This window comes from Lactuca virosa, chromosome 5, assembly GCF_052849685.1.
Source record: "Lactuca virosa cultivar CGN04683 chromosome 5, Lactuca_virosa_CGN04683_v6, whole genome shotgun sequence".
NCBI lineage: Eukaryota > Viridiplantae > Streptophyta > Magnoliopsida > Asterales > Asteraceae > Lactuca > Lactuca virosa.
The window spans coordinates 320450880-320478499 of NC_136430.1; the positions used below are offsets into that span (position 1 = coordinate 320450880).

The 27620-nt window shown below is 42.0% G+C and overlaps 1 protein-coding gene across 2 annotated transcripts in view; it reads right to left on the reverse strand.

Moving 5' to 3' along the window:
• The window catches only part of LOC145115307 (MADS-box transcription factor 23-like), a 54488-nt gene continuing 26868 nt past the window's right edge, over positions 1-27620 (reverse strand). For both annotated transcript variants that reach the window (XM_079051578.1, XM_079051579.1), the window contains exons 4-9: positions 1158-1219; positions 948-1047; positions 738-779; positions 578-658; positions 384-493; positions 1-303 (exon numbers count right to left, since the gene is read on the reverse strand). In XM_079051578.1, the coding sequence (XP_078907704.1) occupies positions 276-303; positions 384-493; positions 578-658; positions 738-779; positions 948-1047; positions 1158-1219 (423 nt within the window). In that variant the 3' untranslated portion in view covers positions 1-275. The remainder of the gene's footprint in view (positions 304-383; positions 494-577; positions 659-737; positions 780-947; positions 1048-1157; positions 1220-27620) is intronic.

A 27620-nucleotide genomic window follows, 5' to 3' on the forward strand; every position in this document is an offset into this window, starting at 1 on the left:
ATCAATTTCACAAATGTATACATTTTAGTACATTGTAAACCACACCTCTATACTTGTAATTATTACAACTTTACACCTTTAATCAACATAGCATCACCATAAAACTACTACATGGTGAATTATTTTACAATATCTCTAGAGTTATTACAACATAATACATCATACCAATCAAAGTACTTTTTCATGCATTCCATCATATCATATCTCCTAGCAAAGCATGATGCAGTTGCTTGATAGTTGATATGAAATTCCATTAATATCTGCCTTTTTGTTTTTTAACATGTTTTGGAGTTCAACTGTAACCTGGCATACATTTTCATATTTATTCACATGCATTAATCATAATAATTGTATAATCAATCAAAGTAAAGTCATATTCATACCCTAGTATCATGGTTTCTGTTGGCAAGTAGTTCTTTTGTGGTTGTGGTTGGCTTAGCTGGAGACTTACGTGTGCATGTAACTCATTATTATTGCAATGCAATCCATAAACCTAAGGTTCAGATCATTATATATGCTCAGTGGTGATTAGAATGCATTTATTAATTGTACTTGGAAAGATTGTCTAGATCAGTACCTTCTTATGTTCTGCTTGTTCTTGAAGCAGGAGATCTAGTTTCTTGTGCAATTCTTCATTTTCATGAGCAACAAGACTCCCCTAAAATGATATGAATCAGAATTCAGAACCTGTTTTATGCATAGTCTAAGGAAATTAACAATTATTGTTTGTTTTTTACCTTGTGGTGTAACTCTTTTACTTCAATTGTTAATGCTTGTTCCTGTAGCAAGAAATAAATGTAGTCAGTATTTGGCTTTGTTTCCATGTTCATATCACTTCACTCTACACACAATGATACTTATGTTTGATTATGAAATAAAGTTCTTCATATTTAGTAACAACTGAATTGATATATTTGTGTGGATGACAATAACATGAGAATTCCTACCTTCTTTGTTCTGACACCCTTTAGACTCCTTTCCAGTTGGGCTTCTAGATTCTGGAGATCATTGACATTCAAACCAAAAAGTTCTTCGCCCAACAGCTGCCTGCAAGAATGGTATCATTGGGTAACAAATATTAGCGAATTTTAAGATTTATCATTGACATTATATTGTTTTAGGAACATAAAAGAAAGATTAGGGGCTTTATTTTTAACCTGTGGCTTTGTTGCAAATATTCAAGTTGTTGCCTCAGTTGAACTGCTTCTCCTTTCCAAATCTATTGAATGAGAAAAAAAAATGCTTAGGTATAAAATATATATGAACAATCATCTCTCTGTAACGGTGCATGAGCAGTGAATATATATTCTTTAGTTTATGAATGCATGTAATGTAAGGGCTCTTTATCTGCTTGTCACAAAATCGGATACATGTGTGTTGAATAAAGGTTCAAAATATAACTGCATTAATAGTTTTTATTAGTGGTAAGCTAGTTGGGTAGTGTGTAGATCAAGGGGCGTGTCTCTTGATGTTTCAACTTTGACAAATTTCTTTTTATTTTTTTGTATTATAAAAAGTTTGCTTGTCGTTTGTTTTTTGATTAAGTGGTGCAAATTCTTCATCTCAACCCTTAATTCCAACTTTCAGAGACCAAAATTATCATATTAATGTCTATAATTGAAGAATCTTATTAAGTCTTAAGAATTGTGGGGCTTAATGAAGGATGTGTATGTTGCACCCAAAGGAAATGAGGTCGGGACCTGATGCTCAGTTGAGGGACAATCAAAAGGACACAAAAGGACTTTTGTTCATTCAACAAGCTACGAATGATGAAAATTTTCCACGACATGAATTTGACAATCAAAAGGACACAAAAGGGGTTTCATGAAAATCTTCCACCATTATCCCCATCACGCAACAACCCATTTTTCGATTAAATTCACTGCCTCGAAATTTCGGGTACGGCGTAAACAAATCCAATCCACCCTAATTAGATTTGACCTTGACAAATTCATCGATGGATCACTCTCCACACATGTGCAATTTCTCGACACCAAAACAGGAGAAACGAATCATGCTTTCCTGCCTTGGTACCGTAGAGATCAAATCATCCTATGTGTTATGTTCTTATCCTTGGTAGTTGCTCCGATAAACATTGCTCGTGAAGCCTTGGAGTATCTCACTGCAAGTTATGCCAGTGCCTCCTCATCGCGTATCATCTCGCTCAAGACAAGGTCACCAAGAATCCAAGAGGTAACCTATCTGTTACTGAATTTCTTCATGATATACAATCCAATGAGAATGGCCTAGCGCTTGCTCAAAATGCTATTGATGAGGAAGACCTCCAAGTCCGTATTCTTAATCAATTGGGGGATGAGTTCAACCTTATCGTAGCAGGGTGTAACGCCCTATTTTAGATCGTTTCTATTTCAAAGTGGTGATCAAGGATTGGGTATTAGCAGACTTAGGATCCTTGAAGAATTGAGTTTTGCGCTCATTTGGATGTGGATGATGCATATTGGATGATCCGGGTAATCACGTTGTATTTTTGGAGTTAAAGGGTATTTCGGGATATGGTAAGGCGGATATGAGTTGATTAAAGGATAGAGCTTCTCGATAGCTTTTCATGGATATATGGATCGTCGGAATCGGATGTATATCGAAGAAGTTATGGCCTTCGGAATGTGTAGGGTTTGAGGGGAAACCCTAGTACGTGGGGAGTACCTAGGGAGTACGCGGGGCGTAACGCTGTGGAGGAGGGTATGCAAGGCGTAGTGTGGATTACGTTGAGTGTAGGGTGAGGGTTGATTGGGAATGCGAAGCCTCGTATGCTGGGCATACGAGGAGTACGCGGGGCGTACGAGGGGAGTTAAGAAACCCTAATTTTTGGTATTGGACCATATATAAACACATTTAGTCCTTAGGGCTGGCCTATTTACCAGCCTCCAAGTTCCCAAAACCCTAGAAATCGTTTCTAAGCCTCCATGGTTGTAATTATGAGCTAATGATGTGGATTTTGGTGTTTTTGGGTCATTTCCAAGAAGATGGAGTTTGATGCAAGGTTATGAATCAGGGATGAGCTTATGGATCTGAATTATGTGCTTCATTTCTAGCTTGTTTAAGGTACAAAGCTTAAATCTTCTTCATTGTTGGCTTAGATGTAGTTTGTATGATTTTTTGGTTCATTTTGGTCCCGAGAATGAGATCTAGTGGTTTGGTACCACTCTACGAGCTATGAGTTGCTACTCTTGGTGTTTATGAGGTTCTAGATGCTTAAAGTTGTCTCCTGTAGGGTTTGGAATCCCCCATGCATGTGATGGTGTCCATTTGGTGGAAGTATAATGCTTTATTTTGATGTTGGGTTCTTTTGGGGAAAGCAAAGTCATCAATTCAATGACTTTATGGTTCTAGACGTTCTGTAAGAAGTAGATCTGTGGTGGAAGTATATGTCATTCTGCATGCCGACAGTCTTCGACAAATCTCAAGAGGATCGTATCTTGATTGAGTAGGTTCAGCATGGTCAGTTGTTGATCCACGTCTTTGTCGGGATCAACTCAGGAGTATTGCTTGGAGGAACTTTGGTCAGGGTTAGCGAGTTAGTTCTTTAGTGAAGTTAGGGTTCAGTGGTTTTATCATCTGTTCAGGCATGATCGGCGGTTGCCCATGGAAGAACTTTTGTGTTCCAACACTACCGTCGCTTGGAGAGAAGTGGTAGCAGTGTAACGCCCCATTCCTGGTATGTGCTTTAATAAAATAATTTTCATTTCTTAAGGGGTACTCGACGAGTCTGTAGCCCGACTCGTCGAGTAGAGACGGGATGATCACACAATTTAAGTTGGCTACTCGGCGAGTCTGCCTGTCTGGATGAAGCCCTAATTTCAAGGGTGTGTACCATATATAAACGTCATTATAGCCTCCCACCCCAGCCTCCATTTCCCCTGTAAACCCTAGCCCCCATTGTTGTTGTGCTAGTTTGGAGGTTTTGGAAGAGAAAGAAAAAAAGGAAGATCCAAAGGAGAAGAAGAAGATCCAGAGTCTCTTGATCATCAGCCTCACATTCTGGTACTAAAGCTTGTACCTTGCTTGCTATTTCCATTTGATAGTCTTGTATGCTTAGATGTGCTTCTTTTTGGGACTTTTTGGATTCAAACTCGAGATTGGGGCTCCTATAAGGAAATGGATCATAGATCTGAGTATATTTGAGCTGTAGGAGCTCAAAGTAGCTGCCTTTATGCACCCAAGGTCGAGTTCCAAACCCTAAGACCCCATTCTTAGCTTATTTTGATGTTCTAGCCTCATTTCTTCATGCATGCACGTAAAGTTGGAAACTTTACGTGTAAAACCAACCCCAAGAACCTAGATCTATGATTTGGAAGCACTGAAACCGATTAGAATCGACTGTATAGTAATAGCATGCTTGGGACTCGGCGAGTTGTTCTTCAGCTCGGCGAGTTGTTCTTCAGACTCGACGAGTTGTTCTTACGACTCGGCGAGTCGCAGACTGGACGTGTTCATATGATGAAGGAGAACTCGACGAGTTGTTCATACAACTCGGCAAGTCGGATGATGATAGACTCGATGTACATATCGAAGAGGAACTCGTCGAGTCTTCGCCAAACTCGACGAGTAGAAGCAAGTAGAGGACTAGAACGAATGAAAGGGACTCGACGAGTTGGCGGCCCAACTCGGCGAGTCCGGTCAATTGTAAGTTGACTTTGACCGGGGGTCAAATAGTCATTTCACCCTCAGTTTAGTTATCAGTATTTGATTGAGTATATTTATGGGAATTGTAGCCGGGGAGATACCGGAGCAGCAGCAGACAGTTCCCGAGTAGTTTTTATTTCAGCATTCAGCCTACGAGGTGAGTTTCCTTCTAGTAGGAACGGGTCTACGGCCACAATGCCGACCCGTTTAGTTAGCAGTAGTTCCGGACTTCGGTCCGATGCCGGGAGGGTCCCAAGAAGTAGATATGTATGCTTGTTGTCTTCGTGATTCATGCATGTTATATTCGGTTATGTTATGTGCTATAGTTCCGGGCTTCGGTCCGATGCCGGGCGTGGCCTGATGTAGTGGGCGGGGCCCAAGCTAGTTCCGGACTTCGGTCCGATGCCGGGCGGGGCCCGATGTAGTGGGCGGGGCCCAAGCTAGTTCCGGACTTCGGTCCGATGCCGGGCGGGGCCCGATGTAGTGGGCGGGGACCAAGCTAGTTCCGGACTTCGGTCCGATGCCGGGCGGGGCCCGATGTAGTGGGCGGGGCCCAAGCTAGTTCCAGACTTCGGTCCGATGCCGGGCGGGGCCCGATGTAGTGGGCAGGGCCCAAGCTAGTTCCGGACTTCGGTCCGATGCCGGGCGGGGCCCGATGCAGTGGGCGGGGCCCAGTATTTGCTTACATGTCGTTGTATGGTATGTGGTAGTTTGGGGGAACTCATTAAGCTTTGTGCTTACAGTTTCAGTTTTTGGTTTCAGGTACTTCCGCAAGTAAGGGGAAGAGCTCGGGATGATGGCATGGCACACACCACAACTTCAGTTTTATCCTGGGAGTTTCATTCAGATATTTTGATATGATTGATACAATATTTGTTTGACACAGTTACGTGACTTTTGAGTTACTCATTTTATGGTTCTTAGTATGTATGACATTCGATGATGTGATTTTTAGTAATATCAAAACAAAAATTTTTGGGTCGTATTTTGGGATGTTACAAGTTGGTATCAGAGCCTTGGTTTGAGGGATTCAGGCGCACTTTCGGGTATGACTGGACTCAAACTAAGGAAATGGTAAAGGATTTTCAAAAGAAAAATGTTTTCGAAAGAAATTTTTGAAAAAGAAACTTAAAGAAAAAGAGTTTTGAGAAAAGGAAAAGGGTGTGGTGCATGCGATCAGCCGAGCTCAAGTAAGTACTCCCAAATTACCCATACAAGTTTATGTTATGTATATCAGTTCCAGTTTCAGTAGAACAGCATGCTAGAATAGGACTAAGGATCTAGGAGGATGCCTTATGTGCCTGCTATATGTGTTTCAGCTTTATGAGAATTGCATGCTAGTATTGAGTAGACAGCAGTAGGATAGCCTGTTTAGGTTATGCCTGATAGTATGAGCTTAGCATTGTATGCTAGCACAGTTCCTTGTTATGAGGATAGAATTGCTTGAGTAGTCTCCTGTGTCTGAATGCTGCTTGCTTCGTGCTTTGTGGGACTCGGAGTGATGGGAGTTAGCCATTAGGTGAATACGTCACGTCACATGTGATCAGGGTTGAATAATTTCAGAGTGCTAGATTTGGCCCTATTGCGCAGCTCTTGTTTGAGTCTAACCGTTGTAGGAACGAGTCTTTTACTCGAAGGATTATCTGAGCCTCGCCACATGTGATGGTATTCAGGTGATGGCTAATTGGCATTACAAGGAGGCCTTTAGCAGCTGAGGACTGGATTGGATGGAGTCAGAGATTTACCTAGAGCAAGCCTAGGATGAGAGTAGCAGAGATCAGTAGCAGTAGAAGTGACTTGGTGGAGTCGAGTCAGTACTTGAGGAAAGTACGGATAGATGTGGAAGGTAGTATGGGCCCGTACTACTGAAAGCAGAGGATCCGTACTTGAACCAAGGAAAGCTGAGATGAGACCAGGAAACTGGTAGTAGTAGCGATCTCTCGAGATATATCAGTGTTTCTGACGTTTGTCATGATGTGTTTTCAGAATGGTGGTTTTACGCCCTAGACCAGCAGTCGGCAGTTCAGGTGCCGGAGAGGGATCAGGATCAGGCCCGGAGGCCCGGCAGTTGGACGAGCAGACTAGGGAGTTTCTCTCTTCAGAGATTACTCGCACCATACTTGAGCAGACTCCTGTGATCTTCGGTTCGATCAAGGAGGGTATCTTAGAGCTGATGGACGAGAGGTTGAGCACCTTCTGTGCTGAGGTGGCGGCTATGATGGGGTCGCGCACACTCACCTTCAGGGAGTTCCGAGCTTGTGGAGCTCCAGACTACCATGGGGCACAGGATCCCATTGCGAGTACCAGGTGGTTGGCGGATGTCGCCAATGCGTTTTGCACCAGCAGATGTCCCGAGGGGGACAAGGTCAGACTAGCATCCTGTCTTCTGAAGGACAGGGCACGAGATTGGTGGGAGGAGGTCAGACATGTCATCGGGGATGACGCACCGCTTGATGCCATGACTTGGGCTGATTTTTCTACCAGGTTCAGAGCCGAGTTTGCACCGGTTATTGAGGTGCAGCAGTTAGCCAGGGAGTTTCAGGATCTCACTCAGACTTCAGAGACAGTGGCGGAGATTACCGCCAAGTTCAGAGAGAGGGCTCTTCTTGTTCCTCAGTACGCAGCTGATGAGGAAATGAAGAAGGCCCGTTATCATGAGATGCTGCGGAGTGATATCCGCCAGTTTGTGAGCTGGTCTAGCTGTAAGACACTGGATGATATGATTGCGAGGGCTCGGGAGAGGGAGATAGATCTGGAGATGGAGAGGAAGAGGAAGCCAGAGGTGGCTTCTGGTACAGGGAGTTCGGGCAAAAAGCCCAAGGTATCAGATCACAGACCTAGAGGACAGCAGAGCCACAGTCGGTGTGGCAAATATGGGAGAGTGCACGATGGGTGTGCAAGGCAGGGAGTCCCGGTTGCTTTAAGTGCGACCGAACTGGGCATATGAGCAGAGACTGTACAGCTACTACCACCACCACAACATCAGATCTGATTTGCTTTTATTGCAATCAGAGGGGACATAAAAAGTCCCAGTGCCTGAGTTTAGCAGCAGCAGGGAAGGTGGCAGCACCTGCCCCTGCTACTTTGAGGATTACAGACGGCTGTCAGGGCCGGGGTGAGGCGCCAGTGGCGAAGAGTAGAGCTTTTCAGATGACAGCAGAGGAGGCGCGAGCGACTCCTGATGTGGTGACGGGTATGTATTTTCCTCTTAACTCTTTATTGATATTGATTGTTTCTCATGATTATATGTTTTCGTATAGGGTCGTTCTTAGTGAACGGCTTTTCAGCTACAATATTGTTTGACTCGGGGGCTACCCGATCATTTGTGTCTCTTGCGCTTAGCAAGAGGTTTAGCAGAGCTCCGGGGGAGCTGGATTGCCCACTAGAGGTTGAGATAGCTGATGACAGGACCGTCAGGGTCGCGAGAGTTCATAGGGCGTGTTCGCTGCAGTTATTCGATGAGCAGTTTTCAGTGGACTTGGGTTCCCATTCCCCTGCGAGGGAATAAGGTTATAGTGGGTATGGATTGGTTGAGCCCCAATGGGGTAGTGATTGATTGTGAGCTGCAGTTAGTGAGGGTTCGCACTCCCAGTGGGGGAGAGTTAGTGATTCAGGGCGAGAGGCCACAGCGCGGACCGATACTGTGTTCAGCAGCGAGAACGAGGCGCTACGTTCAGCAGGGTTGCGCAGGGTACGTCGCCTATTACATAGATGCCCGGGAGAAGGGTAAGACGACAGTTGACGATGTGCCAGTAGTACGAGAGTACCCGGACGTATTCCCAAAGGATTTGTCTGGAATACCTCCGGAGAGACAGATCGAGTTTCGGATTGACCTGGTTCCAGGTGCGGCTCCGATAGCCAAAGCACCGTATCGGTTGGCTCCCCCAGAGATGCAGGAGTTGTCTACGCAGCTGCAGGAGCTGCTAGACAAGGGTTTCATCAGGCCGAGTAGTTCACCATGGGGAGCCCCGATCCTTTTCGTGAGGAAGAAGGATGGGACGCACCGTATGTGCATAGATTACCGGGAGTTGAACAAGGTAACGGTGAAGAACCGTTACCCACTTCCGAGGATAGATGACTTGTTTGACCAGCTTCAGGGAGCATCTTGGTTCTCCAAGATTGATCTACGGTGAGTATATCACCAGATGCGGGTCAGGGATGAAGATGTGCAGAAGACAGCTTTTAGGACCCGCTATGGTCATTATGAGTTTGTGGTGATGCCGTTCGGGCTCACCAACGCTCCAGCCGCGTTCATGGATCTCATGAACCGCGTATGCATACCGATGTTGGATTGGTATGTGATAGTGTTCATTGATGACATCTTGGTTTATTCCAAGACTCAGGAGCAGCACGAGGAGCACCTGAGAGAGGTGCTAGAGACGCTGAGGAGGGAGAGACTTTACGCGAAGTTCTCCAAGTGCGAGTTCTGGTTGCGCGAGGTGCAGTTCCTTGGACATCTCGTCAACCAGAACGGTATACTAGTGGATCCGGCCAAGATAGAGGCCGTGATGCAGTGGGAGGTCCCGAGATCTCCAACTGAGATTCGGAGCTTCCTAGGATTAGCAGGGTACTACAGGAGATTCATTCAGGATTTCTCCAAGATAGCAGTTCCGCTCACCCGACTGACCAAGAAGTCGGTGGTGTTTCGCTGGGGGCCTGAGCAGCAGGCAGCATTTGAGACCCTCAGGCAGAGATTGTGCGAGGCGCCGATTCTCACCCTGCCAGATGGAGTAGAGGATTTTGTAGTTTACTGTGATGCTTCGATCACAGGTATGGGAGCAGTGTTGATGCAGCGAGGGCATGCGATATCTTACGCCTCTAGACAGTTGAAGCCTCACGAGGCTAACTATCCGATACATGACTTAGAGTTAGGGGCAGTAGTGTTTGCCCTCAAGATTTGGAGACATTACCTCTATGGGGTTCGCTGTATCATTTACACGGATCACAAGAGTTTGAGTTACCTCATGGATCAGCCGAATCTGAACATGAGGCAGCGCCGATGGTTAGATGTGGTAAAGGACTACGATTGTGAGATCCTTTATCATCCGGGCAAGGCCAACATAGTGGCCGACGCCCTGAGCCGCAAGGCGGTAGCCGCCCCGATCAGGGATATTTGTCTGAGGATGACGGTGATTACTCCATTGTTGGAGCAGATCAGAGAGGCACAGGTTGAGGGCCTGAAGGAGGAGAGACAGAAGTGTGAGAGGATTGTGGGCCGAGTAGCTTCCTTTGACTATGACAGTCGAGGATTGTTGAGCCTTCATGGGAGAGTTTGGGTACCGTACTGGGGAGGAGTACGGCAGGTACTGATGGATGAGGCCCACAAGTCTCGGTTTTCCATCCACCCAGGGGCGACGAAGATGTACAGAGATCTTCGACCCGACTATTGGTGGCCCTGCATGAAGCGGGATGTAGCTTGGTACGTGGAGAGATGCCTGACCTGCAGGAAGGTCAAGGCGGAGCATCAGAGACCCCACGGCAAGATGCAGTCCTTAGACATTCCCGTGTGGAAATGGGAGGACATCACTATGGATTTCATCACTAAGCTTCCCAGGACCGCACGTGGAGTTGATTAAATTTGGGTCATAGTGGATCGGATGACCAAGAGCGCGCATTTCATACCGATTCAGGAGAGCATATCGGCCGAGAAGCTAGCCGATATTTATGTACGCGAGGTAGTGGCACGGCATGGAGTGCCCGTATCAGTAGTATCAGATCGAGACGTTCGGTTCACTTCCAGGTTTTGGAAGCGATTTCATGACGAGATGGGGACTCGTCTCCATTTCAGCACTGCTTTCCACCCTCAGACGGATGGACAGAGCGAGAGAACGATGCAGACTCTCGAGGACATGCTTCGGGCATGTGTTCTAGATTTCGGTGGCAGTTGGGATACGTATCTTCCTTTAGCGGAATTTTCGTATAACAACAGCTATCATGCCAGTATTGACCGCCCTCCTTTCGAGATGCTTTACGGAAGGAAGTGTAGGACCCCGATTTGTTGGGGTGAGGTCGGTCAGCGAGTCATGGGGAGTACAGAGGTGGTACTCAAGACCACAGAGTTGATCCAACAGGTCCGTAGCGGAGTGCAGACTGCGCAGAGTCGGCAGAAGAGTTACGACGACAGGAGACGTTCGGATTTGGAGTTTCAGGTGGGAGATATGGTCCTCCTGAAGGTATCACCCTGGAAGGGTGTTATCAGGTTCCGAAAGAGGGGCAAGCTGGGCCCCAGGTTCATTGGTCCGTTTAGGGTTTTGGCCCGGGTGGGTCGGGTCGCTTATCGGTTGGATCTTCCAGCAGAGCTTAGCCAGATCCACAACACTTTCCATGTTTCTCAGTTGAGGAAGTGTTTGGCGGACGAGTCAGCAGTTGTACCCTCGTGCTGCTCCTGAGTCTTGGAATAAACCAAGATGTCATCAATGAACACTATCACAGACCGATCCAGCATCGGTCTGCATACGCGGTTCATGAGATCCATGAACGCGGCTGGAGCGTTGGTGAGCCCGAACGGCATCACCACAAACTCATAATGACCATAGCAGGTCCTAAAAGCGGTCTTCTGCACATCTTCATCCCTGACCCGCATCTGGTGATATACTGACCGTAGATCAATCTTGGAGAACCAAGATGCTCCCTGAAGCTGGTCAAACAAGTCATCTATCCTCGGAAGTGGGTAACGGTTCTTCACCGTTACCTTGTTCAACTCCCGGTAATCTATGCACATACGGTGCGTCCCATCCTTCTTCCTCACGAAAAGGATCGGGGCTCCCCATGGTGAACTACTCGGCCTGATGAAACCCTTGTCTAGCAGCTCCTGCAGCTGCGTAGACAACTCCTGCATCTCTGGGGGAGCCAACCGATACGGTGCTTTGGCTATCGGAGCCGCACCTGGAACCAGGTCAATCCGAAACTCGATCTGTCTCTCCGGAGGTATTCCAGACAAATCCTTTGGGAATACGTCCGGGTACTCTCGTACTACTGGCACATCGTCAACTGTCGTCTTACCCTTCTCCCGGGCATCTATGTAATAGGCGACGTACCCTGCGCAACCCTGCTGAACGTAGCGCCTCGTTCTCGCTGCTGAACACAGTATCGGTCCGCGCTGTGGCCTCTCGCCCTGAATCACTAACTCTCCCCCACTGGGAGTGCGAACCCTCACTAACTGCAGCTCACAATCAATCACTGCCCCATTGGGGCTCAGCCAATCCATACCCACTATAACCTTATTCCATGGCAGGGGAATGGGAACCAAGTCCACTGAAAACTGCTCATCGAATAACTGCAGCGAACACGCCCTATGAACTCTCGCGACCCTGACGGTCCTGTCATCAGCTATCTCAACCTCTAGTGGGCAATCCAGCTCCCCCAGAGCTCTGCTAAACCTCTTGCTAAGCGCAAGAGACACAAATGATCGGGTAGCCCCCGAGTCAAACAATACTGTAGCTGAAAAGCCGTTCACTAAGAACGACCCTATACGAAAACATATAATCATGAGAAACAATCAATATCAATAAAGAGTTAAGAGGAAAATACATACCCGTCACCACATCAGGAGTCGCTCGCGTCTCCTCTGCTGTCATCTGAGAGACCCGTTGCGATCTTGGATCGAAAAACGAAGACCTTGAGGAACAAGGTAGTCCAGCTAGTGAAGGTGCAGTGGCAGCACCGAAAGGGTTCAGAGTGGACGTGGGAGACCGAGGAAGAGATGAGGGAGCATTATCCAGAGATATTTATAGATTCGGCAGCAGCAGACTTCGAGGACGAAGTCTAAGATAAGTGGGGGAGAATTGTAACGCCCCATTCCTGGTATGTGCTTTAATAAAGTAATTTTCATTTCTTAAGGGGTACTCGACGAGTCTGTAGCCTGACTCTTCGAGTAGTGACGGGATGATCACGCAATTTAAGTTGGCTACTCGGCGAGTCCATATGAAGGGACTCGGCGAGTCTGCCTGTCTGGATGAAGCCCTAATTTCAAGGGTGTGTACCCTATATAAACGTCATTATAGCCTCCTACCCCAGCCTCCAGCACCTTTAGAGCATTTCCCCTGTAAACCCTAGCCCCCATTGTTGGGCTTGAGTGTGTTTGTGCTAGTTTGGAGGTTTTGGAAGAGAAAGAAAGAAGGAAGATCCAAAGGAGAAGAAGAAGATCCAGAGTCTCTTGATCATCAGCCTCACATTCTGGTACTAAAGCTTGTACCTTGATTATTATTTCCATTTGATAGTCTTGTATGCTTAGATGTGCTTCTTTTTGGGACTTTTTGGATCCAAACTCGAGATTGAGACTCCTATAAGGAAATGGATCATAGATCTGAGTATATTTGAGCTGTAGGAGCTCAAAGTAGCTGCCTTTATGCACCCAAGGTCGAGTTCCAACCCTAAGACCCCATTCTTAGCTTATTTTGATGTTCTAGCCTCCTTTCTTCATGCATGCATGTAAAGTTGGAAACTTTACGTGTAAAACCAACCCCAAGAACCTAGATCTATGATTTGGAAGCACTGAAATCGATTAGAATCGACTGTATAGTAATAGCATGCTTGGGACTCGGCGAGTTGTTCTTCAGCTCGGCGAGTTGTTCTTACGACTCGGCGAGTCGCAGACTGGACGTGTTCATATGATGAAGGAGAACTCGACGAGTTGTTCATACAACTCGGCGATTCGGATGATGATATACTCGATGTACATATCGAAGAGGAACTCGTCGAGTCTTCGCCAAACTCGACGAGTAGAAGCAAATAGAGCACTAGAACGAATGAAAGGGACTCGACGAGTTGGCGGCTCAACTCGGCGAGTCCGGTCAACTGGAAGTTGACTTTGACCAGGAGGTTGACTTTGACCAGGAAGTTGACTTTGACCGGGGGTAAAATAGTCATTTCACCCTCAGTTTAGTTATCGGTATTTGATTGAGTATATTTATGGGAATTATAGCCGGGGAGATACCGGAGCAGCAGGAGCAGCAGACAGTTCCCGAGTAGTTTTTTTTTCAGCATTCAGCCTACGAGGTGAGTTTCCTTCCAGTAGGAACGGGTCTACGGCCACAATGCCGACCCGTTTAGTTAGCAGTAGTTCCGGACTTCGGTCCGATGTCGGGAGGGTCCCGAGAAGTAGATATATATGCTTGTTGTCTTCGTGATTCATGCATGTTATGTTCGGTTATGTTATGTGCTATAGTTCCGGGCTTCGGTCCGATGTCGGGCGGGGCCCGATGTAGTGGGCGGGGCCCAAGCTAGTTCCGGACTTCGGTCCGATGCCAGACGGGGCCCGATGTAGTGGGCGGGGCCCAAGCTAGTTCCGGACTTCGGTCCGATGCCGGGCGGGGCCCGATGTAATGGGCGGGGCCCAAGCTAGTTCCGGACTTTGGTCCGATGTTGTGGGCGGGGCCCAAGCTAGTTTCGGACTTTGGTCCGATGCCGGGCGGGGCCCGATGTAGTGGGCGGGGCCCAAGCTAGTTCCGGACTTCGGTCCGATGCCGGGCGGGGCCCGATGCAGCGGGCGGGGCCCAGTATTTGCTTACATGTCGTTGTATGGTATGTGGTAGTTTGGGGGAACTCACTAAGCTTTGTGCTTACAGTTTCAGGTTTTGGTTTCAGGTACTTCCGCAAGTAAGGGGAAGAGCTCGGGATGATGGCATGGCACACACCACAACTTCAGTTTTATCCTGGAAGTTTCATTCAGATATTTTGATATGATTGATACAGTATTTGTTTGACATAGTTACGTGACTTTTGAGTTACTCATTTTATGGTTCTTAGTATGTATGACATTCGATGATGTGATTTTTAGTAATATCAAAACAAAAATTTTTGGGTCGTATTTTGGGATGTTACAAGCAGGAAGATGATGGTGTCAGTTACGTGAGTTGTTTGATCATTTGATGTGTTAAGGGAGTTGTATTTTCGCATGGATTGTCGTCGGTTAGAGTTCGGTGGTTCTTTTAGGATGGAAATTGGAGTGGCTGATCGTCAGTGCATGGCAAGGGTTGTGGTTTTCAGTCGTAAGCATAAGAACTTAAGGAATTGGCATGGTATCATGGGAAGTGATTTGGAATATCAGATTGGTTAAGATTTTGAGAGTATTCTTTAGGATTTCAGGAATTGGGCGATCATTGAGTTTGGCTAACGGTGGAACGTTAGTATTGATAAGCACATGCCATAGGCGATTTATGCTATATAAGGTTGATGGGTTGGGAATCCATCGGGTCTAAGGGATGAGAGAACTTCGTTAAATCCAATTGGGGGAGAATCGATCAGGTTTTTCCGAAAGATAGGAAGGGTGTGAACTAGGGCAAATTTCACATCCTGTCCATGAGGAGAGACGGCTCGAGTGGTCGTTCATATTGAGGTGGTGTAAGTGGGAGTTCAAGAAACTTCCAACCGTTGGTCGACGTCTTCCTTATTATGCATAGCAGGCTTGTGGTTAAGCCTAGGTTGAGGGCTTCGAAATTCGAAGTATGACCCGAACACCTGATTGGATGCAGTTGGGTGCATGTTTCGGCTCAGGGTGAGTGGGGTGTGATGATTAAGGCGTGGTTAGCCCATGGGTCGTAATCGTGGTTGGTTTGAAGTATTGTAAGACTACGATGGGATCGTAGCATTCACCAGTCTGAAGTAGACAATCGTTGGAGGTGGTCATGAGTGTAAAGGGGGAATCAGTCTGTGCCTTGGACACGCCGGCCAGGATTGCCGAGGAGTATTTTTCTGTTTTGTTTTAGGACCATTGGGGTCTGAGGCGGAGTCGGGCCTGTATAGCTCTAGGCGGGTGGGATTCTTGAGTGAGGCTGCTTCGTGTTTTAGTTGGGTGGGACCCGTGGGGCGAGGCCTGTGTGATTATGACAATATAGATGGGACATGGTAGACACCTTTGGGTCAAGGTTTTGGGATCTTGAGTTGTAGGATTTAGTTGGTGGTCAACGTGTGACGCAGAGGGGTTTTAGGCGTGATGGCCTTGTTAATCGGACTCTTGGGAACCTGGTGGTTGGACCAAGCGCGATACTGGTAGTCTCGGTGATGGTTGGGAACCTTTATATCTCAGTCTAGCAAGGGGTTGTTGTTATCAGAAGGTATTGGGTGAAATGCAAGTGCGGATCCGTGGATCTCGGGTTATGAGATGAGTATCGGGTTGGTTTCTGGGAAAGATCTCGAGTCGGGTATTGCGAGTGTTTTGTGCGGGATTTTCGTTTTAGTGGAATAAGGATTGGGGTATCTATATGCCAAGGGCATCAATCGAAGGGTGGGTTCAAGGGTTATGAATGGATTTAGTTTTGACGATAGATCAAGCTCATGTGATTATATGGCAAGGGATTCATTCTTCATCGGGTTGTAGAGCACTACGAGGGTTGGTTTCGGTTGCCTTGGGGAAGGTTGGGGTATGCTCGAGGTTGTGGCCGTGTTGCTCAGGTTGTTTGGCGTGTCGTGATTGGTGAGGTATGATTTCGAGGATGAAATATAATTTAAGTGAGGAAGAGTTGTAACGCCCTATTTCAGATCGTTTTTATTACATTGTTTAAGTGGGGAAGAGTTGTAACGCCCTATTTCAGATCGTTTCAATTATGGGGTGGTGATCAAGGATTGGGCATTAGCAGGCTTAGAATCCTTGAAGAATTGAGTTTTGGGCTCATTTGGAGGTGGATGATCTATATTGGATGATCCGGGTATTCACGTTGTATTTTTGGAGTTAAAGGGTATTTCGGTAACTTGTCAGCTCGGGCTTCTATGGAAAATGGATGTTTGTTCGAGATATGGTAAGGAGGTTATGAGTTAATTAAAGCATAGAGCTTCTCGTTACCTTTTCATGGATATATGGATCGTCGAAAACTGATATACATCGAAGAAGTTATGGCCTTTGGAATATGTAGGGTTTTAGGGGAAACCCTAGTACGCGGGGCGTACTGCTGCGGAGGAGGGTACACGAGGCATAATGTGGATTACGCTGAGCATAGTACGAGGGCTGATCAGGAATGCGAAGCCTCGTACGCTGGGCGTACAAGGAGTATGCGGGGCGTACGAGGGGAGTTAAGAAACCCTAATTGTTGGTATTGGACCCTATATAAACACATTTAGTCCTTGGAATTTGCCTCTTTACCAGCCTCCAAGTTCCCAAAACCCTAGAAATCGTCTCTAAGCCACCATGGTTGTAATTATGAGCTCATCATGTGCATTTTGGTGTTGTTGGGTCATTTCCAAGAAGACAGAGTTTGATGCAAGGTTGTGAACCAGGGATGAGCTTATGGATCTGGATTATGTGCTTCATTTTTAGCTTGTTTGAGGTAAAAAGCTTAAATCTTGTTCATTGTTGGCTTAGATCTAGTTTGTATGAGTTTTTGGTTCAATTTGGTCCCAATAATGAGATCTAGTGGTTTGGTACCACTCCAGGAGCTATGAGTTGCTACTCTTGGTGTTTATGAGGTTCTAGATGCTTAAAGTTGTCTCCTTTAGGGTTTGGAATCCCCCATGCATGTGATGGTGTCCATTCGGTGGAAGTATAATGCTTTATTTTGATGTTGGGTTCTTTTAGGGCAAGCAAAGTCACTAAGTCAATGACTTTATGGTTCTAGACGTTCTTTAAGAAGTAGATCTGTGGTTTGTACTCCTGGTTTTGAGCATTAAGTGCTTAATGGAGTTTTGGCTTAATTATCAATATGTGTCTTATGATTACCGGACGAGGCCCGATGCCGGGCGGGGCTCGATGACTGTATGGAATGCTATAGTCTTTGTGATTATTAAATGTGTTAGTAGGTTATATGTTTATATGATTATATGGTTATATGATAATATGTGTATCGGGTGGGGCCCAATTTCAGGCAATGACACATCTGTAATCCGAGCGGGGCCCAAGGCCGAGTGGGACTTGAGACCGGGCGAGGCCCGATGGAGGGCGGGGGCCCAATATGTGATTTATGTATGTGTGGTATCTGGTATCTTGGTGAACTCACTAATCTTTGTGCTTACGGTTTTCAGTTTATGTTTCAGGTACTTATGTTTTCAAAATGGAAGGACTCGGGATGATTGTAGAGCACACACCACATGTTTCCACGTTCTGTGAATTACCCTGATTTAATGATATTTTGCTAAATCGTGATTACCTTGGTTTTATGGAGTTGTCATGTATTAATGATTTATTAATCTAAAAACGAAAATTTTATGTCATTATTTTTGGGACGTTTCACAGGGTTCGTGAGACCACTTATCATTCCCATAACTCTTTGATATGTTATTTGATTGTGAGCAACAACTGCAAGAAAAGACACATTCATTCATCAACACCTTTGATTGCAACAACACATTACACTCAGCGACAGTCTAGACACTCGGTCAGCTCGATTTGGTGCGAGTGGGCAGCCACAAAGCACCCATGGGAATTGGTCCAACAACAACACTCAATATGGAGGTAATCGTTCCTTACGCTCTACAACCTTTTATCAATTTTGAAGCATACCAGGTCATGATACATTTGACTACCGAAAACTCTCATGTTTTCTTAAAGACAATAACATCTCGTTTGGCCAAGCCCCATCCATGAATTCCCCTCCGTCAGCACCAATTATCAATGCCACCTCCTCCCAGTCTAATCAGTCCTCCTCTACTTGGATGTTTGACACATGGACCTCTCATCATGTTACCTCAGACAACTCAATTCTCCAATCTATCTCCGAATATGGGGTCTCGACGCAATCATTAAGGGTCTCTCCATTTCTCATATTGTACACACATCTCTTTCAGCCTCATCTCGCTCTATCTTTTTACCTGATGTTTTGTGTGTTCCTCATTTACATAAAAATTTGATTTCGGTTACCAAGCTTGGAAAATCTAATAATGTTTCTGTGGGATTCTTTCCCACACATTTTTCTGTCAAGGATCTACGCACGGGGCGCTTTTTATATGGGAAGTGAATGAAGGTGACATTTATCATGCTGCCTTGAAAACACTACCTCAAACCAACTTTACCATCAAGTATTATGTGCTTGACTTATATCACACTTTGTGTTATCCTTCTGTTTTTCAAGTCAATTATCCATCACCTAGGACCTTGTTCTAAGTTATTGTTATTTTTTTATTTTCATTTTGACTCTTACTTAGTTAATAAAGGTCATAGGTTACCATTTGGACAAACTTTTTTTACAACCACAAAGCCTTTGCAACTTGTTTAAACTGATGTGTGGGATCCTACAAAAATTTTAATTGATGGTTTTGCTTATTGTATTATTTTTGTTGACTTTTATTGTAAGTATGTTGCCTTTGCAACTTGTTTAAACTGATGTATGGGATCCTACACAAAATTCAATTGATGGTTTTGCTTATTATAATATTTTTGTTGACTTTTATTGTAAGTATGTTTGGCTCTATCTCATAGAAAAATTCTGATGTTGCTCAATTGTTCCTACATTTAAACACTTGGTTGACAAGTATTTCCAAACACCAGTTATATCTATTTTTTACGATAATGGTGGCGAACATCAACATCTCATATCGTGTTTATACAGTTCACCGCTCCCCCTCATACCCCTGAGCATAATGGTACTGCTGAAAGGCATCATCAGAATATTGTGGAAGCTGTTTTAGCCTTACTTCACTATGCACACCTTCCAATTACCTATCATTCACACACTTTTCAAATTGCATTTTACCTGATCAATAGCCTCCATACACATGTACTCGAAAATAAAACCTATTTGAACTTATGTACAACAAAACTCTAACATACAGCAAGTTAAAACCATTTGTATGCTTGTGTTATCCTTGGCTTCATCCCTATTCCACCTCCAAAGTTTAACCTAGATCCACCAAATGCCTCTTTCTTGGCTACTCGTCATCCAAATCAACTTACAAGTGCCTTGATCTCTCTAAGAACTGTGTCTTTCACTCAAAACATGTGTAATTCATAAAGACTCAATTTCCTAATCGAACTCTTTCTCACCACTCCATAATCTTACTTACTATTGTTTAATTCCTTAATACCCCTATACCTACTTCTGTTACAACCTCTATCTCACCAACCATGATGCGGTCTACATCTACCAAATCTATCTCTCGTTTTCTACACATAACTACTACACAAGCCTCAATGCCTGCCACACCAACATTCACTATCTCACACCTACTTCAAACATACTCCAAAAGACCAAAACCACAAGCCCAACCTAATACTTGTACTACTACGACCTCCCCTTCAATCCATTAAACACCTTCTCTATGTTAGATTTTGGGGTCTTAAGAATATCAATTTAATTGAATATTTCTTGGATCGTGATTGCAATCACTTTCCAAATTTTGTGATTTCGACCCTATTTCCTGGGGTATCATGAAATCAGATTTGGGATAATCCAAAGAATTACAATTTAGAAGTCAGACCACTTCTAAATCTGAAACACAGAAAAGTACCTTGATGTTTTGTGTTGTTGAGAAATGGATCAAATAAAAAGTATGATTTTTGTGTATATATGTTCCAACCTGATTTTTGTAACATTCATCATTCTTATACAGATGTAAACAATTGGTTGAAAGTTAGTTTATGGGGGTTACATCCATTTTGGCGCCAAATAAAAATGGTTGAAATATCACCAAGGGCTCTGCCCTTCGGACCCCCGCTAGGAGATCTGCCCCTAGACCCTAACAGGGGCATAGTCCCTTAGACTTTGCACCCATGGGCGTTGCCCCCAAACCCCTGTATTCCAGAGTTCAAATTTATCACTACGAGTGTGCACTCTTGCACCTCCTGTCCCGGTTAGTAAATGGAGCTCAACCTATCTCATTATTAATAATAACTACACTAAAATCACCAATACTCCACCTTTCTCTCACTCCTCGACCCAACAATCCACTAACCCCTAAAGCCTAGTGCGTTCATGGATTCACCTACATTATTCATCTCTGCTACCATTAGATCCTCTCATTCGATCCCATCCGCCTCTCCTGCTCCTTCCATTGTCCATCCTCTACCTCGCACTAGAAAACCCAATCCTAGGTATTTTAGTGATAAGTTTGTCAACACATCCACCCTTCATCCCCTACCTACTACCCTAAAGTTAGCCACCCATACTTAAGTTCTTAAGGATCCAAAATGGAGAAAATGTATAGATGACAAGTTTCATGATTTACTTCATAATGGAACTTGGGAGCTCATTCCCTCATATGATCACAAACCTATTGGTTGCAAATAGGCCTTTCGTGTCTAAAGAAATCTAGATGGTTCCATTTCTAAATAAAAGGTTCGCCTCATAGCTAAAGGTTTTCTCCAGCAACATGACGTTGATTGCTTTGACACCTTTACCTCTATACAAAATCTGTTACTATCTGTATGGTTCTATCCATTGCTCTTCTCCTAAGCTATATTGTGACAACACTAGAGCTACTTATTTGTGTGCTAATCCGGTGTATCATTTTCATATGAAGCATGTTATACTTGATTATCATTTTATTCGTGAAAGGGTGTCAAATGGTTCTCTTCAAGTACTGCATTTTATTTCTACAAATCAACAGGTTGATGCTCTTACTAAACCACTGGGTCGTGATCCAGTTCTCAAGCTTCGTTCCTAGATCGGTGTCTCCAATGGAACCTCCATCTTGCAGGGGCATATTACGGATATACACTAGCTAAAAATATTATATTCTAGATATGTCATTATTCTAATTGATTTAATTACCTTGTATATATTAGGTCAATGGTTTGTTCCATAATTATCCCCTGTATATATGTTCTTTATATCTCTGTAAATTGCTATAAATCCAATTGATATTCACAACAATAATATATAATTATTAAACCCTTAAATACCATTATAAAGTGGTGATATTATAAACAATGAATATGTGGTATGCGGGTTTCGAGAATCTGTGAATATAAGGACATATCAAACTATATTTATGAAGATTTTATTAGCTCTTTTTTGGCTTAGGTCATGAAGATATGTTGGATAAGTCTAGTGAAAAAGATGGAAGAGAAAGCCTCTCCTGATAAAGAGTAGTCTTTGTAACAACTATGCAAATGCGGATGCACGAAAAAAAGAGGAAACCGAACAACTTTCACAAGAGAGATGACTGATGCAAGTTACATGAATATTGTAGATATTTTTATGGAAATTATGAAATAAATTCTTTTGTGGAATTTATGGATGTGGTGAAGATGAATGTATAAGGTATATGCATTATTATGGAATAAGAATCAAATTTTGCAATATGTGGTTGGGATTTAAAGAAGTAACTTCCACAATAAAAATACATCATTTTTTGGTTACATTTAGAGTCTATAGTTTAGAAACAAATAGGAGTGTTGAATATTGATTTAAAACATAATTGCATTATCAGATATTATTAGTGGGAAATTAGGTTTTTGGGTAGTGTGGTAGACCATTGGTCATGTCTCTTGGTATATCAAGTTTTGCTTTAATTTTATTTAAAATTTCTCATTATAAATTCATTGGTTTTCCTCTGTTTTTTAATTAAGTACAAAATTGTAGTTCCCATGTTTCGTCTCATAACTATTTCACAATGTGAATGGGATTGTCATTCATATGAAGTTTTACATGTATATTAAAAACTTTGCACGAAAATTGCATTGTTAGATGGCATGTGTCCCTTTTTACTTGGAGGGTTATAGTGGTTATACATACGTGTCTTTGAAATATAAGATAAATATTTAGTTTCAATGAAATGTTTCACTCAAGGGTTTAATTAGGGTTTGATAATTTTGATCTACTTGCAACTTTGTACTCTACTTGTTGTTGTTATAATATTAATAAGACAAACAAGGTTGTTGAGTATTATATTTTACATTTTGTGGTAAGAGTTTTTAATTGTAGTGGATTTCAAGTACCATGTTTAGTTTTTTAAATCTTTGAAGGAAGTTTGGAAAATGCAAACTACTTATGACCATCTGATCATTTTAGGCACAATTAACAAAGTTGAGTTGTTCTGGTATTACATTCTGAGAGGAAATATGTCATATGCATATTAAGTATTGACTATGGAGCTTTTTGATTATCAAACAAAACTAATTAGTGCTAAAGGATTCCAACCTCTTATTTGTTAAGAGAATGTAAGTTCGTATCAAACGGAATGAATGTTGTCTGTTGGACTCAAAGGTTTTCAAACAACCCCTAAGGTCAATATGCTCCCCAAAGTCAATCTTGTTAGTGTATCCCACATAGATGCAACACACTCTTACAAGTGGCTATATAGGTTGGGTTTCTCATTCTCTCCACAAGGGATCTTTTGGAGAGACAATCTTGGGCTCCATATATATTTACCTCCACAAGGTCTCTTTTGGAGAAACAATCTTGGGCTCCACATATATTTACATGGTATCAGAGCCGGCGTCCCGCACCCTCGTGGCTCAACACATCCATGTCTATCCTGATCGAGCCTCCGACTCTGAGGGGGAGTGTTAGTGTATCGCACATTGGTGTGACACAGTCTTATAAGTGGCTATATATGTTGGATTTCCCCTTCTCTCCACAAGGAATCTTTTGGAGAGACAATCTTGGGTTCCACATATATTTACAAATGTTGATAGTCAGTTCCTATTGCCCTAATATAAATTCCATGATTCAAATAACCAACACATGAGTAAATTGGAATTTAATATTTACCATCTTGGTGTAGGCTCTCCTATACCTTGTAAACTAGTACCAAAAATCCCTTCATCTCTTTGTTGATCTCCTTATTTTTTATTTGTTTTTATTTCTATAAGACAAACGAAATATCTTTCAATGGGATTGTTCAGAGGCTTGAAAGTTTAACAATACTCTTCAATTTCTGCAAATGTAAACATAAAGGTATCAATTGAGCCTTAACTGCTGCAAACTCAAACTATGAGCAACAAAATAGTAGCCTTTCAGCTTGTATTATTTTGCTTTTCAAAACCCACCATCCATCCATGATTTTACCAAAACAATCTTACTAGAAATCATGAAGGGCAATATGAGGGTGCATAATCTACTTCTTGATTTTCTAGATTTTCAACTCACAACATTTAAGTGGCCTTCCAACATATAAGATCTGACAACTTTAATGATGTATAATGCCACTTCATCCACCCATCTATTCAGATCTCGTATCTCAAAACACTTTAAACCATCAATATACTTACACCAAAAATGATCAAGTATATCACAGCTAGATTCCTGAGCCCTCCATATGGAATTGCATCTTGTGTCAGTGTTAAGAAAATTTAGTGCCATAGTAGTTTCATTAGTGAACTTGAAACTTAATGGGTGAAGCCAGTTGGAGCACAATCTAATGTTTACAGAGAGCATTGTGTTCTCATCATAATTGTTAATTTTATCAATGGAACTTACAAAAATAGGAAGGCTTTTCGTGCGATTGTTTTTTATGCTCAGGTTATTAATTCTCTTTTTCTCGTTAATGTTTGATCCAAGATAAGAAACATAGTCAGCCTGCTCTTAGCATTTCATTAACATGAACTAAATGTTTCCTATTAAAAACTCAACCCATAGAGAAGTGTCATTTGATTGCTAAAATGCAATATATATATATATATATATATATATATATATATATATATATATATATATATATATATATATATATATATATATATATATATCGCTGTTTAAATGGCCATAAGTATGATGAGAGCAAGTAATCTTCCAAAAAAATCGGGGCATAAGATATCACCTACAAAGGTTGTTTAAAGTTGAACACCATATGAAGCTTCAAAAGGTAGAAATCCACATGTAAGTAGGCTAAACATTTTCATATGCATTTCTTATTATAGTTATTTACATTTATTCTTATTATAGCATTGTAGTTTCAGACTATTCCTTATTACGGAACGGTACTTAAAAGATCTATTCATTGTTGTAGTGGGCTATTGTTGTACCAATTACTTGTTTTGCTACATGACACAAAGGATATGTGGCTAACCATTAAAAAATTGATTGGATCACATTATATTAACAGAGCAACCACAAGACATAAAGAGGAAGAGACCTAAGATTCTACCATTCTCACGGGTTAATTGTTTGATTGTTCAATTTTAGCATTATCAGTTTCTTAGATGTCGTTAAGGATTACCTAAAATTAAAACAATCGATTCTTATCTAAACAGATAATTAAAAACCCTACTAAATAAAAAAAATAAAATTTCCTGCATTTTCTTTTGATTTTCTAGAACAGCGAGAACAAAAGGAGAGAGAACTGACCGGTGAGTATGAAAGTAAACGATCAAAGAATCATTCAAAGGAATTTATGGCACTAATATAGAAAATTCAATAAAAGCAACTAACTGAAGGGGAATGGAGGATCTTTCATCGAAAAGCATTTTAGTGCTCAAGTGGTATATTTTTCATGGATGGCTCCATGGTTGACTTGGCGACGACACCACGTTCGTGTACATACCACCCCTAGTGCCACAGCCGTGGTGGATCGTGGTGTTTATGATGGATCCAATCAAGGGCTAACTGCTTACTTGCTTCTTTTTCTTTTATCTTTGTCTTCTTCTTCGTTGGGAATACATCGATCACCCACAGTGGTGGTGCTCTTGGCTGATCTTGAAGCTCTCCATTCTCCTTGGTGTAGAGAGTACTATAACAGAGGAAATTAATGTCTGTCTAATTGTGCAACGTGTTGGAGGAGGTACATGTTTATATAATTGTCTTAGGTGGTTAAACGACCATGTTGAGAAAATAAAAAAAGGTTTACGGCTTCAAAATCGGATAGATATTTATATATTTTTAGTTAATTTAATTATATATTATTTTGAATTTAATATTTGTTATTTGTAGTATTATATATATATATATATATATATATATATATATATATATATATATATATGTGTGTGTGTGTGTGTGTGTATAGCGGAAGAATCAATAGAAAATGCATAAACTTAAAAAAACCTTAGAAACTGTAAAAATACATCAAAATTTTTTTTTGAAATATCTAACTGTGCAACGTGTTGGAGGAGTTACATGTTCATATAATTGTCTCCGGCGGTTAAACGACCCATGTTGAGAAAACAAAGAAAGGGTTAGGGCTTCAAAATCGAATAAATATTTATAAACTTTTGTAGTTAATTTAATTATATATTATTTTGAATTTAATATTTGTTATTTGTAGTATTATATATATATATATATATATATATATATATATATATATATATATATATATATATATATATATATATATATATATAGATGTGTGTGCATGTATGTGTGTGTATATAGCGGAAGAATCAATAGAAAATGCAAACCTAAAAAAAACCTTAGAAAATTTAAAGGTACATAAAAAATACTTTGAAATATATAGTTTTTTTTTTTTTTTGACTTTACAGTGCTAAAAATTAGAGCTTTTTTAACAAATTCGTTGGAATGTTTTATAAAAATAATAATAATAAAAATAAAAAAAATCATTTTTAAAATTTTCTATTCAACGAACTTGTTAAAAAAAGCTGCGATTTTAGCCCTAAAATATAAGAAAAAAAAGATTATATATCTCAAAGTATTTTATTTCTATATATTTCTATTGATTTTCTAGGTTTCTAGGGTTTCCGAAGTTTATGCATTTTTTATTGATCCTTCTCTCTCTCTCTCTCTCTCTCTCTCTCTATATATATATATATATATATATATATATATATATATATATATATATATATATATATATATATATATATAACCAAAAATATTTGTGTCAAAATAACAGATGCTAAGAAGAACAAAAGGCCTTGTACACGTAATGGATCTTGAAGTACTATTTCTGCATCTCCCTGACCAAATCCGCCCACATTAGGATTACTTGTCAACGGTTGCTCAAATTTGATAGATTCGTCTTCTGAAACAAGAAGTTTTGGCCCCGGAGGGATAATATCAACCACTTGACGTCCATCCGATGCATCCGCTATGGTTATTTCGTATCCCCCCTTTTCTTTTCGTAGGATTTTGCTTACTATACCGGATGTTGTAGCATTATAAACTGTATTGTTACTCTTGCTCCCGTCAGGATAAATCTGGCCCCTTCCCCTGTTTCCGCCTACGTATATAGGATATTTTAAGAAGTGAATGTCTTTCTTAGTAGCAGGGTCCGGGGAAAGAATATGAAACGTGATTTCACTATATTTCTGACCAGGAACAGGGCCTATAACAAGAATATTTTTTGATTTGGGCGATAGCTCTGAAAAGACAGATTGCCCATCTATTCTTTTATCTCGGGGGAAATACGATCGGGAGGGGCTAATTCAAAACCCTCTGGTAAAATAAGAACATCCCCTACATTTAAAGCCCCTTTTTTACCATTAGCAAGAATTTGTTTCAGTTGCATATCATAAGGAATACGAACAACTGCTTCAAATATAGTATCGGGAAGTACCGTTTGCGGAACCTCAATATCCACTGGTTTATTAGCTAAATGGCAATTGGCGCATACAATACGTCCAGTCGCTTCTCGTGGATTTTCATAGCCCTTCTGTGCAAAAATGGGATATGCATTTGAAATGGATGCACGAGTTATGATATATATCATGAGCGATACGGAAATAGATCGAGTAATCTGTTCCTTTATCCAAGAAAAATTATTTCTAGTTTGCATGGTCCAACCATTGATCCCGAAAATTTACACAATAAATTGGGGTAGGTCACTAATGGAGTTTCCTATCCACGATTCTGTTATTTACTGGAATAATTTGACTGGATTAATATATAGGATGAATCTCCGGGATGGGTAGAAAGATAAAGAGTGAGTACGATTTTCAATGCTTTGCTTATTTACAACTGCAAAGTAAGAAACATTCTAATTGGATTAGGTAGATAATTTTTCAGTCATTCATTGAATGATAAATCACTACAAGTGACGGAGATACGCGATTTAAATAACGGAAAATCCAATATTTGAAAATAGTATCTAGAATGACTGGAAAAGTGGAAACAAGGCCAGATATAATTTGCTCATTATGAACAAATCCAAAATCCTTGTAGACAAAGCCAATCATCAGTTCCCAACCATGGGGCGAATGAAATCCGATACAT